We start from the raw sequence: 12,825 nt of genomic DNA, 5'->3' as shown, positions 1-12,825 counted from the left end.
GCAGATTTCAGCCAAAACCCATAAACCCACTTCGTCTTCTCCAGCTGCTTCCTCCATCTCGGTAAGTTCGTGTGTTGATTTTCGTTATGTGTAATTGATGGTTCTATTTAATTTATTCTTCTAGTGATTTTGAATTGTTGTTTCAGTTTTTTCATTGAACAATTCCATAAATTAATGATTCAAATTTTGTATTTCTTTTCCCACTCTGCATTTCTGCTGGGTTGTTATAGTGCCTCTTGATCTGATTGTATATATAAATACCCATGAGGCCTCTGATTGTGTATGATTTAATTGTGGTGGGTTTGTGATTCTGAAAGTGGCGTGAGGTGAAGTGGGTATCTGACATTGATGGCTGTAATGTTCATGCAATTGCATATCTCTGTATGCAATTACTAATAGCGTGTATGCAAATCCAAGTCATTGAATGCAATTAGAGTATATAGTTTTTTTTTTCCAAAGTATGCACGTATCTCACATTCATAGTTGTAATGTTCGTGGAATTGCATAGCTCAATATGCAATTGCATATCTCTATATGCAATTACTAATAGCCTGTATGCAAATCCAAGTCATTGAATGCAATGACAGTATATAGTTTTTGTTTCAAATTATGCAACTCAGGTGATTTCGTGGTAGGTAGGTAGGTTTGACTGTGCTTTAGAATAATTTGTTATGGGGATTAAAGTGTTCCGAAAGTGTAATGTGAGGATTGGTTAAGATTTGTATTGGGATTTGAAATGAGTAAGAATCCCGACCCAATAGAGAAATGCATGGGTGGGTTGTGTGCATTATCTGTACAATGTAATAATCGAGGGCTGATGCACTTGCAAGTAGTATCGAGCAATTGCATATCAGTATATGCAATTACTAAGCTACTGTATGCAAATACAGGTCCCCGTATGTTTTTAATTAAGCAATGTGATGTTGTGGTGTTTACGGGGTTTAGGGGGTATTAGGCTTTGGATTAGTATTCAAATTCTCGGCGCTAGAGACAATTGCATGATAGTGTTTTGTACTTGATTTGTGCAAGTTATGGAAGCTCAAAAAAGGGGATCAACAAAAGGAAAGCGCAAAGTCGACAGTAATGTGCAACAATCAAGAGTTGGCCAGGATGCATTTTTTAATTTCATGTAAGTTACACGTACATCTAAAAATCGAAAATGTAGTTGCTTAATATTATGATGGTTTTTTGATTAAAAATAAATGATTTACAAAAAAAAAAAAAAAAAGACATAAAATGGGGAAAGTGGCAAATGCAAAGTTGGACAATAAGGTGAGAGATGACAATGGATTGGGTTAGTTTATTAATTATTTTATTAAAAAGGCTCTTTTAATGAGATTTTTTTTTCCAGGTACAAGAAGAGATTGCTAATAAATGGAGGAAATTAAACCTTAAAGAGAAGGCTACATATGGTTCAGCCTTGGAAGGTTCGAGTGGGCCAAGGATTAAAATATCAACCATGTAAATAATATAGGGCCTCCAATTTACGGATATTTCGGTGGATATATTATTATCGTCTTAGGTATCGGAAAAAAGAAGAAGACAGATATAGGTATTGAAACACATAATTTTGGTATAAAACTTTCATAAATGTTATGTACATTATCAATGAATGTATTGAACAAATAAAACTCAAAATTTACTAATAATAAGATATACATATGATGAAATATAAGTGGTATGTAATGTGTGTTAATGAAAAGTTTGAAAATAAAATGTTGATTAGAATGAATAAACCATGCATAAATCCATAGTTTGTTTTAACATTGAATTACAATTTAGATAAGTGTCCATCTACATAAATGAAGAGCTCCAATGAGGTTCAAACAATGAGGAACAACCATCTAGATTCATACAATAGTCATACCAAGTTACGTAACCCGAGCAGTTTGTAAGCCATGTTTGAACATGGTGCACATAGGTCTCTCTTGAGCTCTCTACTATCTTCCCATATATGAGATAGTTAAGATTAACCCAACTAGTAGAAAAGGGCGGCCCTGAAATAGTGCAAGTGGCGCCAATGCACAGGGCCCCTGATTTTTGAGGACCCCCTAAAATTATTTATTTTACATAATTTATATTATTATTATAACAACTGTATATATACTCCAACGTGCAACAAATTGACACAAAAATTTATTTAGTGGAGTTGGTTTCTAGTGCATATCCCTTGGTACAAGGCTTACATGAAAAATTTTAAGAACCACATTTTAAATAGTTTTAAAAAAGAAGCACCTGAAAAATATCAGGAGAAAGATCCAATTAAATTAACAATACTATATATCACACCCATACGCTTTTTCTTTAAAATAATAATAATAATTTCTTCAACTCAAAACAAAACAAAACAACATAAAAAATAAAAAATCATGTCTTCTTCTTTCTCATGAACTCTTATTTTTTTTCTTACCGAACACACCAACATTTAACTTTATCAAATGAACACAACGTACTCAACAAACGCAACCTTTGCGTTCGCGTGAAAAAATAGTGTGTTTGTTTAAAAAAGAAATTTAGTAGGGTCCATTTTTCCGGGGAACGGGCAACTTTACCCAACGAACGCACTCCTTGCGTTTGCATGAATAAATATCCCGTTTGTTTGAAAAAGTAAGTTCATTTGGCCCATTTTTCCGAGGAACGGACAACTTTACTCAATGAATGCAACCCCAACGTTCGCGTGAACAAATCGCCCGTTTGTTTGAAAAAGTAAGTTAGTTGGGCCCATTTTTTCAAGAAACGGGCAACTTTACTCCACGAACGCAACCCATCGCGTTCACGTGAACAAAAAGCCTGTTTGTTTGAAAAAGTAAGTTAGTTGGGCTAATTTTTCCGAAGAACGAGCAACTTTACTCAACGAACGCAATCCCTGCGTTTACATGAACAAATAACCCGTTTGTTTGAAAAAGTAAGTTAGTTTGGCCATTTTTTCAGGGAACGGGGAACTTTACTCAACGAACACAACCCCTGCATTCGCATGAACAAATAGCCTGTTTTCTTGAAAAAGTAAGTTAGTTGGGCCCATTTTTCGGAAGAACGGAAAACTTTACTCAACGAACGCAACTCATTGCGTTCGCGTGAACAAATAGCCCGTTTGTTTTAAAAAGTAAGTTATTTGGGCCCATTTTTTCGGGGAACGAGAAACTTTACTTAACGAACGCAAGCCCTGCGTTTATGTGAACAAATAGCCCGTTTGTTTGAAAAAGTAAGTTAGTTTGGTCCATTTTTCTGGGGAACGGGCAACTTTACTCAATGAACGCAACCCCTGCATTCGTATGAACAAATAGCCTGTTTGTTTGAAAAAGTAAGTTAGTTGGGCCCATTTTTCAAGGGAACGGATAACTTTACTCAACGAACACAACCCCTGCATTCGCATGAACAAATAGCCCGTTTGTTTAAAAAAGTAAGTTAGTTTGGCCTATTTTTTCGGGGAACGGGTAACTTTACTCAACGAACGCAACCGATGCGTTTACGTGAACAAATAGCCCGTTTGTTTGAAAAAGTAAGTTAGTTTGGCCCATTTTTTAGAAGAATGAGCAACTTTACTCAATGAACGCAACCCATGCGTTTACGTGAACAAATAGCCCGTTTGTTTGAAAAAGTAAGTTGGTTGGATATATTTTTTCGGCGAACAGAAAACTTTCCTCAACGAACGCACCTGTTGCGTTGGTGTGAAAAAATACCCCGTTTGTTTGAAAACGTAAGGTGGTTGGGGCATGTTTTCGGCGAACGGGTAACTTTTTTTAAGGAACGCACGTATTGCGTTCGTTTGAACAAATACCCTGTTGGTTTAAAAAATTAGCTATGTTGGCCTTCTTTTTCGGCAGAACGTCGAGTATTTTTGAACGAAAGCAAATCCTTACGTTCGTTTGAACAAACTCCCCATTTGTTTGAAAAAGTAAGTTGGTTTGGCCAATTTTACGGGGAACAGATAACTTTACTGAACGAACGCAACCCTTGCGTTCACTAGAACAAACACCCCGTTTGTTTGATAAAATATTTTAGTTAGTCCAATTTCTCGGGGAACGACTAGCTTTACTCACCGAGCGCTCCCCTTGCGTCTTCGAAGTAAAATACCTTTTTTGTTGAGTAAATCAAGGAGTTCGTTGGGTAATTTGGTCAACGAACAACATTATTTACCCGACGAACGAGTCGCTTAGCGTTCTTTAGGTAGGTTTGTTGGGCATAAATTACTGAATATAACTTTCATGATTTACTACTAATTTAACCCAATGAAGTATTGAGAATAAAATTGAACTTTGTTGATTATCTCCAATTATTCCTATATTGTTAATTAAAAAAAAATTCAATAAAATCAAACATATGATTGTTGGTACAAATATAAATTTAAAAGCTTTCAACAAAAATTATTACTTAATGGTCGATTGATTGAGTCACATTGAATTGACGAAAAAGAAAATTGGACCTTTTCGATTATGATCAATGCCCAATTGATAATATATGACCACGAAGTGAAGTGGAAATATGAGAAGTCTTCTTATATCCAATCTCATTGCTTAGCCCACATACGAATCATATTCCAAGGATTGTTGTGCTATTATGATTGTAGACTAAATAACATAGATGCAAACAATGATTTTGCCCATAGATGAGGATTGGATTTCCAAGAGAGAGAGATCGATCGCAGAGATAAGCAGGTCCAATGCACGCCAGGGCTTCCGCACGTTGAAGCTTTTCACTTGTTTTCTCAGTCACGTGTATGTCACGTGATATTTAATAACAAAGGGCTCAACAAGTCTTCAGGTCATTCAATCTCAGCCCTTTATTTTTAAGATGCAATACTGACCCTTGGATAACTGGCTGTACCGATACAGCTGAGGCACCACAGAATTTTCCTTTCCGGATAACCCTTGCGTTAACATTTGAAACCCTCCATTCTATTATAAAAGGGCATTTGAGTGACTGCCTCTTTGACTCTATCCATTACAAATGCATGGCTTCCTCTTCAAACCAACCTCATGTTGTCAACAACCCAAAACAGCAAGGTTGGGATCCAAATGATCCCAAAGTTCATGTTACGACTAACTTCTGTAACCATGTTCCACATGATTTGCGTCCATGTGAACTTTGCAAGGATCATTTCGTACCTTTCATTTGATAGTACAAAAAATAGGTCTACTTATGCCAGTAAAAAAAAAAAAGAAAAAAAAAAGATCCATTTTTCCTTTTTAGGGGTTTGCGCACAGTCACTCTCGCATTGCATCAACGTCGTGCAATTGTATGTTTACAATGCAAAAGCCGACCGGCTGTGTGCAAACTAAAGATAGCTTAAGACATCTTTAAAATTTTGAACAAAAATACTACCATATTGAAGAAAATCTTTGACATAATGAGATAGAAAAGTATAAATAAAAGGTATACAAAGGTATCCTTTTAAAAGTTAATATTTTCATTCTACACAACTCAAGACCACTTGCGCCACACATTATATCTTGCTATATTAATTGTCATATTATTGTTTCATATAAACACCAATTCTTAAGCCCACAGGGTTAGCTAAATGGTGAGGTTAGGTGGTGTAATATATTAGAATTACGGTTCATCAAAAGGTTAAATTTGCTTCCATTATTAAGAACAGAATAAATATAACATTACTTTGGTTTCCCAAATAGATTTTCCTTTCACAGAGAATAACGCATAGCTTGGCACCACCCCTCAGAAGACACAATCAAATAATAAAAACAGATTTGTATTTCACTTAAGCAACTCATGATTTTGGCACAAAGACAAATTATCCAGTACAAATTTCCTTTATTTGTTTTTTCACATGTATCCATATTCCTTTTCAGTAACCAATGCAGTGATGCAAAACTTCCTTGCAATTTGTGCGCCTACAATAGGAAAAATGAAAAAAATTAGACGCAAGAGAAATCGTAAAATTGCACAATCTACAAATTTGAACAGCAAGAAAGAAAAAAACAGTAATTAGAATGAACTACAACAACCAAATAATGAGAGAACCTCAAAATACAACCAATCAAATTCTATAATGACAATTACCTAAATTGAAGTAGATAATTAAAGTTTCAGAATTCTAATAGTGCAACTAAAAAAGAAAATTATCGCTTTTCTTTTATTAAAATAAAAAACATTACAATCATGAAGCATGAAACTTAAACTGAATACAGAACATGAAAGAAAAAAATTGCAACCAAATGTTCCTATTATAGGAAAAGGGACTAATATAGGAGTTCAATTGGGAAAATGGAAATATTAGAAGCCTTTAAGGCTTTTTATACAAAGAGCAAACAGATATCACACAAAAACATTAACAAATTTCATACGGAAACTCTGTACTTAAACTAACTCTTTACCTAAAAAAGGAAAAGAAAAGAAAAAGTAGAGCTATACTAATTATTTCTCCGCTAAAAAGACAATCATCTGCTATTTCGTGGAATTTGTATGTTTGTCTGCTAAACATGTTTTGTTCTCACAACCTGTTGTGTGTAATCTAACTGCTGGTTGCCTGTGAAGATCCTTTAACTTCGTCAACAATTTTTTCCTGGTTGTGTCCTCCTCCTTTGCAAATAATAGTAATGTATATACCTTAAATGCTTCACAGCTTTATCTCTTAATTGTTCCCCTCTGAAATTTTTTTACTTCATCCATTATACACAACAAAATAGAATAGATAGTTTAAAGAACAAAACTAATATCAACTAGTGAAAACAGGAATAGTGGCTGAATTTATGTTCTATTGCCAAATCACATACCAAATGTATGCTTCGTAATAAACCAAAATGAAGCTATTGATATGGCAAACAGATAAATAAGTTTAAACAAACAAACAAAGGCATAGTCACCCAAAGACTCAATCTTTGGGTTCAAATACTAAAACAATTTATTCAACATATAAAGATGATATAACTTGGATTAAATATCATCCAATTTGTTTCTTTCTTAGAAGATCTGCATTAGAAGGTCAGAGCATTTTCAGTCAAATGAAAAGGGAATTTCACAGAAAGTTGAAATAGAAGTAACTCAAAGAAAGCATTTTCTTCACCTAACTGCTTCTAACCCTTCAATTCCTCTGCCAAAAGAATCCCCTGAGAAAACAAAAGAAGAACAAAAATCAAAGCCTAACCTGGACAAAACTCTAAATAAATGAATTAATGAGAAAAGCAGAGATGAAGAGGAGAGCACCGAAAAACTGCAAGCAACTAAAATAAACTGCTGATTATGAATATAACAAAGCTTCTTGAAGCAGACCCATCTAAGCTTATAATCTGCAGTGGAAAAGAGAATGAGAAGAATGCCCAAGCAAGCATCCATCCCAGTACTCTTACATGGAAAAAAAAAAATTGCATGATCATAATTCTGTAACAGAAATTGACACATTAAATCTAACACAAATAACATGTTATCTAAAAATCAAACAAATTAACACTCGAAAAGCAAAAATACCACTCGACATTCCAAATGTCATCTACGAATGGCACATAACTTGTCCATCTCAATGTCAGTACACAATCAAAAACTGGAAGCATCGTGCTATTTGGAGTGTAACACCAAAAAAGTGGCCTGAAAACGGAGTCTTACTCCGTGCGATAACTGGTATAAAACTATGAATAGCACACAATAAACAATAGAAAGAGGAAACCTTGATACAATTAACATGACTATTGCAAATTCAAAAAGAAACAAATGACCAAAACTCTGATGCACAATTCTCTCCACTAGCGTAGAGGCTTCTTGAACAGAAAAAATTGTGCAGCAACTCGTGAGAAACTCACCACCACCATTGTCTCGAATGCCCATATGGTAGCCAAGATCAAAATCAAGAAGTGCAGTACCACCATTGCATACCCAACATGAGTGTGACATTTCAGCAAACAAATGGAGAGCATGTGGTGATATGCCAGATGTATCAACCCCAAAACCCAATTGCTTCCAAGCTTCTTGATTAAGATTCTTCAAAGACAAAAACCGAGTAATCTTCTGAATTGAACCGATGGAAAAAGAAGACAACTAAGCAGGCAAACCTTGCGTGGATGGTGATTCCGGAATCGGCGATGTCCGATGGCTGTTGCATCTCGGCGTTGGCAGAGGTGAGACGCCCAGATTCTGATTTGGGGATATAGATGAGGATTGGATTTCCAAGAGAGAGAGATAGATCGCAGAGACAAGCAGCTTCCGCGCACGCCAGGGCTTCCTCGCGTTCGTTGAAGCTTTTCACTTGTTTTCTGAGTCACTTGTATGTCACGTGATATTTAATAACAAAGGGCTCAACAAGTCTTTAGGTCATTCAATCTCAGCCCTTCATTTTTAAGATGCAATACTGAGCTTTGGATAACCGGCTGCACCGGTACAGCTGAGGCACCACAGAATTTTCCCTCTTTCGAGTAATTCAATATCAGGTCCAATTCCAGTGTCCTTGGGAAATCTGTCATTCCTAGAAGAGGCAAGCATTTCTGAAAATCATTTTAATCGAACTCTTCAAAACCTACTGGTCAAACTTAAAATTATGTAAAGGATATAGCCGGTCGGCTATAATATTTTTTTTAAAAAGACCCCCGTAAAGCCGGGCGGCTATACTCTATATATCCAGAGTATAGGCGGGCGGCTATACATTTTTATTAAAAAAATCCGTTAGTTATTAGATGTCTTCTTCTTCCCAGCGCAGCCTACACTCCTTCCTCTCGCTGTTTTGACTTCATCTCTCTCTCTCTCGGTCTTTCTTCCTGCAGCGCCTCTGTGCCACCTTAAGCATCGACGCCTCAAAGGCAAAACTCCAGCCCAGACCAACCCAGGCATCCTAGGCGGGAGCTAGGCGGACTAGGCGGGCACTAGCCTGCCTAGGCGGGGGCTAGGCGGCCTAGGCGGGAGCTAGGCGGCCTAGGCGGCGGCCAACTCCCTGGCGGCTACTCCTTACAATTAAGATGAAAGGCCGTGTCCTCCCACCTAGCACCTTGAATGTATCGGTGTGAAAGGCTGATCACACCTTGCATAGGAAATTGACATCCGAAAGATGGTTCTCTCCGGTGACACGTAAACACATGTTATGCTATCACTTCCATAGTAAATATAAATTTAACCTGCCGTTTAATGAAATTGAATTACAATATGAGAGAGAAGAAAAAACAAGTTAAATTCCAATAGCTGTTAATTGAAGCAGTTTCCCAAATAATTGATGGCCTCATTCTCATTTCATCCATCTCACTGCATAATTTTCATTTTGATGCTTCTAAAACAAATTAAAGCATGGAGTGGAGTTTATCACATTCTGTTCTCACATGGTTCCCGGTAATATCCATAACACCAGGGCAGCCACAGAGGGGCACAGTGAGCTCAAACTCATCTTTCAGCATTTTGATAACCCGTCTAACGCCGCGTTCTCCGTTTGCTGCAAGGCCATGGATTACAGGCCTTCCAACCTGCAGCAACATTAGCCTGTATTTCAATAAGAAAATCCAAAACAATACAAGCAGTTTAAGGGTTCATATCAGAAGGGCAGCTTGTATAGATATAGATATCTTACAAGGACAGCTTGTGCACCCAAGGCTAATGCCTTGAACACATCTGTTCCTCCCTTACTCCTCCATCAAGCAGAACAGGAACTTTTCCTCCAACAGCATCAACTACCTGAGAACATTATGGATATATATGATTGAACATTCTTACAACTTTTCCAAGGAGAGTTTCTTTTAAAGACTCCTTTTTTCTTGAGATCCTATTTCGGTTTTATACAAGCTTAGCCATGCGTAAGTTAGGCCATGTTTGTGCTTACAGGCAACACCAGAAAACTATGAATTAGAAATAGAGTTCTACCTCTTCCAGGACAGAAATGGTGGTAGGAGTATAATCTAGTTGGCGGCCTCCATGGTTGGAGACAACAATCCCAGCAACACCTACTTCCACAGCATGTCTTGCTGAAATGGTAGAAAGAAGAACACCTATTCAGAAGGGCTAATGCCAAATTTGACTTCAAGTGTCAATCCAATGTATTTCACCGAGTCGATTATTTTGACTGATCATCATGCCTTGAATACCAGGAGAAGTTAACATTTACGAGACCTTTTTCCTTTTTACGCAAATTTATCTTTCCCTTTATGAGTTAATACTTACAAGACGTGAAGATAAAGATACGATTATTTGGAGCCTTGATCAGTTCATCTTACCAACTTCATGAGTGAGTACTCCCCTTGATCAGAATTGGCAAGTTTGTAATAGATTTCAAGCACTCTATGTCCTGCATACGCAATGCAATAACTAAAAATTTAAGAATAAAGAATGTTAGTGTTTTGAGTGTGTGAATGGAGAGTGACGAAGGAGAGAAGGAACGAGAATAGAAAGATTGGCAAAAACTGTTCTGCTATACGTGTAGCAGAGGAATTTTCATTTCTATTCAGTCTCTCGAGAAATTATACTGTGATACGGTACTACCACGTGGCAGTGCCATGTGGTAGTACGGACTAATAAAATTATGACATCTGGCATTACTGTTATTAGAGAGAGAGAGGAGTTTCATTAGAACACTGTTAACGCCGTTTACTCTCTTCCTCTCTTTTTTATTTTATTTTTATATTTCTTTCAAAGCAAAGTAACCCGTGAATTGTCATTGGAGTCTGCACCAACATTCATAAAATACTTCTGAGAAAAAGAATACATTTTTCAGCCAGAAAACTATGGATCTCTTTTTCTTAGGATCTCTGCTGATTTTGTTTCCCCATTTTTGCAGATCTTTTCTTCTATTTTTCCAATTTTTTGCACTCTGTTTCCTTTTTTTTTGGGGCTCGTTAGTTCCTCGATTTTGTTTTGGACGAAGAATTATGGGAGATCTCATCCCAGGCTCCAACTCCTCTTCTCCAAGTTTGAAAGTAAGGCTACCTTCCATTTCATAAGATTTTCTCACCAGATTTCCAACTAGACTCTCTGTATTCATTTATTTCTTGTAGTCTTTTGGTTTAAGTTTCTTCAAATTTTTTTCGAATTAGAATCTTACTGCAATTTTTTGTTTTATATGTTTGGCATGGTTTGCTTCACTTTTGGGGTTTTGGTTTTGTTTCAATTTTTATTTGGAATGTCTTGATTTGTGAGATGGAAGGAGTTTACTTTAGATTTGTTTTTCATAGCATAACCTGCAGATTGAAAAATGATCTGGCACTATTGGGGTTTTATTTGCTTTGAAAGAAATATAAAAATAAAATAAAAAAGAGAGGAAGAGAGTAAACGGCGTTAACAGTGTTCTAATGAAACTCCTCTCTCTCTCTCTCTAATAATAGTAATGCCAGATGAAAAATGATCTGGCACTAGATTTGTTTTTCATAGCATAACCTGCAGATTGAAAAATGATCTGGCACTATTGGGGTTATTTGCTTTGAAAGAAATATAAAAATAAAATAAAAAAGAGAGGAAGAGAGTAAACGGCGTTAACAGTGTTCTAATGAAACTCCTCTCTCTCTCTCTAATAACAGTAATGCCAGATGTCATAATTTTATTAGAACGTACTACCACATGGCACTGCCACGTGGTAGTACCGTATCACAGTATAATTTCTCCACTCCAAGTGCGTGAGGCTCGAGAAATTATAAAATGGTACGGTATCACCACGTCAGATGGTGATACTTCCACTCAGATATTGCCACGTATCTTTTTTAAAAAAAATAACTGTGGCGCAGCCTCCTCCTCTATTAGTTCGCAGAACTTCTTTCTCTGTTTGTATTCAGAGAGAGAGAGAGAGAGAGAGAGAGACATATACAGCCAAGTTTGCAGTCAACTTCTTTCTTTTTTGTTTTGTTTTTATATTTTATTTTATTCTAAAGGGTAAAATTTAAACCCAATGTCTAGTTGGAAAAACATTTTTAAGTTTTCTTTTAAAAGACACATGGCAATATCTGAATGGAAGTATCACCAGCTGACGTGGTGATACCGTACTATTGTATAATTTCTCTCCACCTAGGACCTCCTTTGCTCAAGAGACCACCACTTTTCACTCCTTAAATATCTGATTTGGATATGTTGAAGCTAGCAAATTAATATCCATAAAGTATGAACAAATGCAACTAGGAGGGTTCTATTTTTTAATTTTTTTAAATAAATAGTATAGTTGCGCGGCTATACCGTTTAAATATATATATATATATATAAAGCAAAAGGCAAGAAATGGTAAAATATTCAAAATACCAGAAAATATCATTGATTAATGCAAACATTAATAATTGAAATTATTAATTAAATGAGGATAATATAGTAAATTCACACTTTTTCATATTAAAAAAATTAAAATTAAAAGGAAAAAAATCAGATAATGGATCTTATTTTTATGGAAACACAACTACCCATTATCTTTTTTAATTCTAAAATAATTTTAAATTTTTTTAAAAAAGGCATCTCGCAGGCGGAGAGGCTAGTATAATATATTTAAATGGCGGTACAGCTATACTGTGGTCTTTTTAAAAAATATATATATAGTCACGAGGCTATACTTTTTGACATGTAGGCCCCTAATCGCTAGGCTATACTTGTTCAATGGAGCTCAAATTCGGATATGTTGTAGTCAACATCTATTGGAACAAGTTTCATGAAGATCTTCCTCACATCCGAGCACCGAAACATGCTAATCCAAGGCCAAGAAGTTGACCTACGAAAATGAGCAAAAATAGATTTTATATTAAATAAAAACACAAAAAAGATCACAAAAGACTATAAAATATCAAGAACTAACTCAAAACATTGGATGAATGACATGATAAATCATATATAAAAATGAACCCAACATCAACCAAACGGGGGTGCCAAAATATGTAATGTTTCCCCTAATTAAATGACCTTACGAATTGGAGATGCCTTCAGCAATTTATTGATGAG

General features: G+C 35.9%; 1 protein-coding gene and 1 pseudogene across 14 annotated transcripts; both read right to left on the bottom strand.

The window, feature by feature from the left end:
* Nucleotides 5,557-8,369, bottom strand: LOC109948255. Of its 14 annotated transcripts, none has more exons than XR_002270866.1 (4): nucleotides 7,752-8,369; nucleotides 7,022-7,580; nucleotides 6,456-6,603; nucleotides 5,557-5,849 (listed from the first exon to the last, which is right to left on the bottom strand). XR_002270866.1 is itself a non-coding variant. In XM_020560668.1 (3 exons), exons 1-3 carry the CDS (start codon nucleotides 7,840-7,842, stop codon nucleotides 5,640-5,642), a joined length of 519 nt encoding a protein of 172 aa, XP_020416257.1. In that variant the 5' UTR covers nucleotides 7,843-8,368; the 3' UTR covers nucleotides 5,557-5,639. The 14 variants fall into 14 exon arrangements, 1 of the variants encoding a protein (XP_020416257.1); XR_002270863.1 differs by lacking the exon at nucleotides 6,456-6,603 and having other exon boundaries at nucleotides 7,022-7,299; nucleotides 7,423-7,580; nucleotides 7,752-8,368; XR_002270867.1 differs by lacking the exon at nucleotides 6,456-6,603 and having other exon boundaries at nucleotides 7,022-7,244; nucleotides 7,423-7,580; nucleotides 7,752-8,368.
* On the bottom strand, nucleotides 9,213-10,626 carry LOC109947882 (annotated as a pseudogene).

Source organism: Prunus persica, chromosome G3, assembly GCF_000346465.2.
Source record: "Prunus persica cultivar Lovell chromosome G3, Prunus_persica_NCBIv2, whole genome shotgun sequence".
In the NCBI taxonomy this organism is placed as follows: Eukaryota; Viridiplantae; Streptophyta; class Magnoliopsida; order Rosales; family Rosaceae; genus Prunus; species Prunus persica.
This window is presented reverse-complemented; position numbering and strand designations above follow the sequence as displayed.